General features: G+C 40.5%; 1 protein-coding gene across 1 annotated transcript; it reads left to right on the forward strand.

Moving 5' to 3' along the window:
• The first annotated feature begins 1,569 nt into the window (after positions 1-1,569).
• Positions 1,570-2,758, forward strand: LOC108110135 (MICOS complex subunit MIC13 homolog QIL1). Its single transcript, XM_017219045.1, has one exon. It carries the CDS (start codon positions 2,069-2,071, stop codon positions 2,570-2,572), a length of 504 nt encoding a protein of 167 aa, XP_017074534.1. The 5' UTR covers positions 1,570-2,068; the 3' UTR covers positions 2,573-2,758.
• Positions 2,759-2,998: the final 240 nt, after the last annotated feature.

Raw genomic sequence — 2,998 nt, forward strand, 5'->3', positions numbered from 1 at the left:
AGAGTTAGGAGCCGTGCAAAATATGCAAATGAAAGCTGCTGTCTCCATATCCGTTTACGTTTTTTTGGGCTGCCCCAAAAGTTAAGCCCGCAAATCTTGATTTAATTTCCGGCTATTAAGCGGGAATGCTCTCGGTTGGGAAATAGTTGTGGGTGGAAAAGGTTAAAGAAATAGTAGCCAGCTCATTAGGATCTGAAATAAAAGTCACGTTTTCGAGTTGGAAATGCTAAAGAGTTGGCTTTTCTATCTTTCTACTTGGAAAGTTTTTACTGCAACGGCAAAGCTGAAAAGATTCCCTTAAATTGCCATCAAATTCAGCGATTTCTTTAAGAAAACCCATTAAATATTCCTCTTATCTAGCATGTTGCAAACAGATTCCACTATGTTATCTTGCAACCAATAAAAATACAAAACAAATTCACGCTACCAGAGAAGGAGAGAGAGAGGGAGAGAGAGAGGCCTTAACCCATGCTGATGGCAATTCCATGCCTTGCACCTCGCAAGCCACGCAGGAGCCATTTATTCCCGGCTTTATGACTCTGCCAATGAATGGACCATATCCCTGGCTAGCCTGACCCAAGGACCCTTTGGCCACCAACATCACCTTGCTATGCCATACAGTACAGTACACACTCTATTATTTATTTATAGAAAGTTGTCAGACTCACGCCTGGGGGCTAAGAATTTGGTCCTTTGCTGCTTGGCTGCCTCCATTCTGTGACAAATGAATTTGGGTCAAAAGTTGTGCAAATTAAAAAAAAAACAGAAGAGAAGAAGAAGAAGAAGAAGATGAAGAAGAAGACCTGGTCCTTTGGCGTATGTCAAAGTTCCTTCAAACAGGACCCAAGGATTCGTCTCGCCTTTGACTCGCCCGAGTGACATTCAACTGGTCACCAAGTGCCGGGCCAAATTGCAGTTTTATTTCCATTCACGTAGCTTCACCACACACGTCGTGGTGGGATGTCCCTTCTAAAAAACTGTTTATATATATAGTGTATAGACTAACTGCTACCTATTATTCGTTTATAGACTAAGTTGCCTACCTAAGAGAAACTTTTAGCTGAGCTGAGTTTGGAAATAAGCTAATAAATTGGGTTAAAGTTTTTCTTAACTAAATTAAGAACTTTTTTTGAGGTTTTACGAGGTATGTGTAAGAACTTTTTTTGATTTTTAATAAGAAAACAATTTAACTTCTTAATTTTGTCTAACTAGCTAGTTCTAGTTCTTAAATTTATGTCTTTAAGTTGACTTTAAAAAATCTTAAAAATTTTCTAACATCTCACAAACCCAACATACCCTTTAACCCCTCGAAATCAAAGGGGTATCAAGAGCACATCAAACCCACAAAAAAAAAGAAAGGGGACACCGAAATGTTACAAAAGATTTACACCATCGAAACCTCAACGCCATAGCCTCGGCTTTCAGGACTCAATGCCTTCTCCTCATCCTTCTCCTTCCCCTCCCCGACCACCTCCTCCTCCTCCTCCTCCCCCTTCTCCTTCCGGGCAATACCATTACTTTTTCAGTTTGCTGGTTTGAGTAATGGATTAGATTTTTACTCACTTGTTTTGGGTTTCCAGCGCTGGCTGATAGTGTGTTGGTTTTTTATAGCCCTCAAAAAAAGGATATCACGCCGTTGATGAAGGGATGCAAGGAACAAACTTACCTAAGAACTTAGCTAGATGGAAGCTGGGAAAATGGCTGGAGGGTGGGGCAAAGGGAAAGCTGCCTTAAAGTCCCATAAAATGAAGCCTTTTCTTAGTTTTACATTTTCCAAGCCTTGATTTTTAGACAGAACTTTGCTTTTCCACTCAGCTAGAATCTAATTCTATATCTTGCCATCAAAGTAAGTCTAGAATTTGATTTCATTTAAGCAACTTGAAAAAGCCTAGCAGTACGTGGTGTGTGTTTAGTGTGAGCACAAAAATCGAGCATTCATTTTCCTGATTTTTCGTTTTACTTTTTAACAATAACAAAAAATTCAAATAGATTTCCCTGACCAATCGCAATTTTGCGTTTTTCCTTTTTTTTTTTATAACTTCTAATCTTAAATTAATAAGCAAGAATAATGCTCACCACTTTGGTGGTAAGAACGGTGGCCGTATCAATGACGATCTACCTGACCAATCGCGTTGGAGTTTGGGGCAAGACAGAGGAAACGGATCGTCTGCTTCAGCAGGGTCTCAATCCATTGACCGTACTCTTGCGACGTGTCTTGCCCAACGAGCAGATGGATATGAGCATGGGTGAACTGGCCAGGGAATACTATAACCAGGGGATCAAGGGTACCTTCCATATTATCCGGAATATACCCAACTATTCGGAAGATCTGGCCGATGGGGCCAAAGACAAATGTCTTGACTTGGTTCAGAAGGCCAAGGAGATGAAGTATCAAGATGGTTTCTGGTGGAGTACAGGCAAGGCTAGTAAGAAGATGGGGAATGCTTCTGCTGATCCTGCTGCTGCCGGAGATGGGCCATCTCGAGAAACTTTAATCATTATGGAAGAGCCAGCGGCCATAGATGATCTTCCTGGCGATGGCAAGGTTGCGCTGAAAGGAAGAATGAAGTAAGAAATCACCACCCAACTTAGAGAGAACAAAAAGCAGACTTAACTGCATCATGATTTGTGCTCTGCTAAAACGAAATGTTAAATTTTTGTGTAAAGTTTAAGTATTTCAAATTCCATATTCAACACACCAAAAAAGCTATTTTGGCCATTAACTTTCATTTATATAACATTAAATGCAACTTTTATAGAAATATGTTATAAAAATAACTTTAAATAGTTAAAGTTAGAGCATCAGTAGTCGTAGTTAAAGGGGTTTTCCCTGAACCAGACACTCGGTAAACAGCGCGAATAGTCAACAGTCTATTAAAATGCCAGTCGAGGGCCGCATTGCCAACCGAAGTCAAGCCGTGCGAAAAAGGATTTTCCAACCAACCTACCAACCCCTTTCTCTGGCCAAGAAGGCAAAAGCCCAAGCCAAGTCGAAATC

Source organism: Drosophila eugracilis, unplaced genomic scaffold, assembly GCF_018153835.1.
Source record: "Drosophila eugracilis isolate 14026-0451.02 unplaced genomic scaffold, ASM1815383v1 contig_2155, whole genome shotgun sequence".
Lineage (NCBI taxonomy): Eukaryota > Metazoa > Arthropoda > Insecta > Diptera > Drosophilidae > Drosophila > Drosophila eugracilis.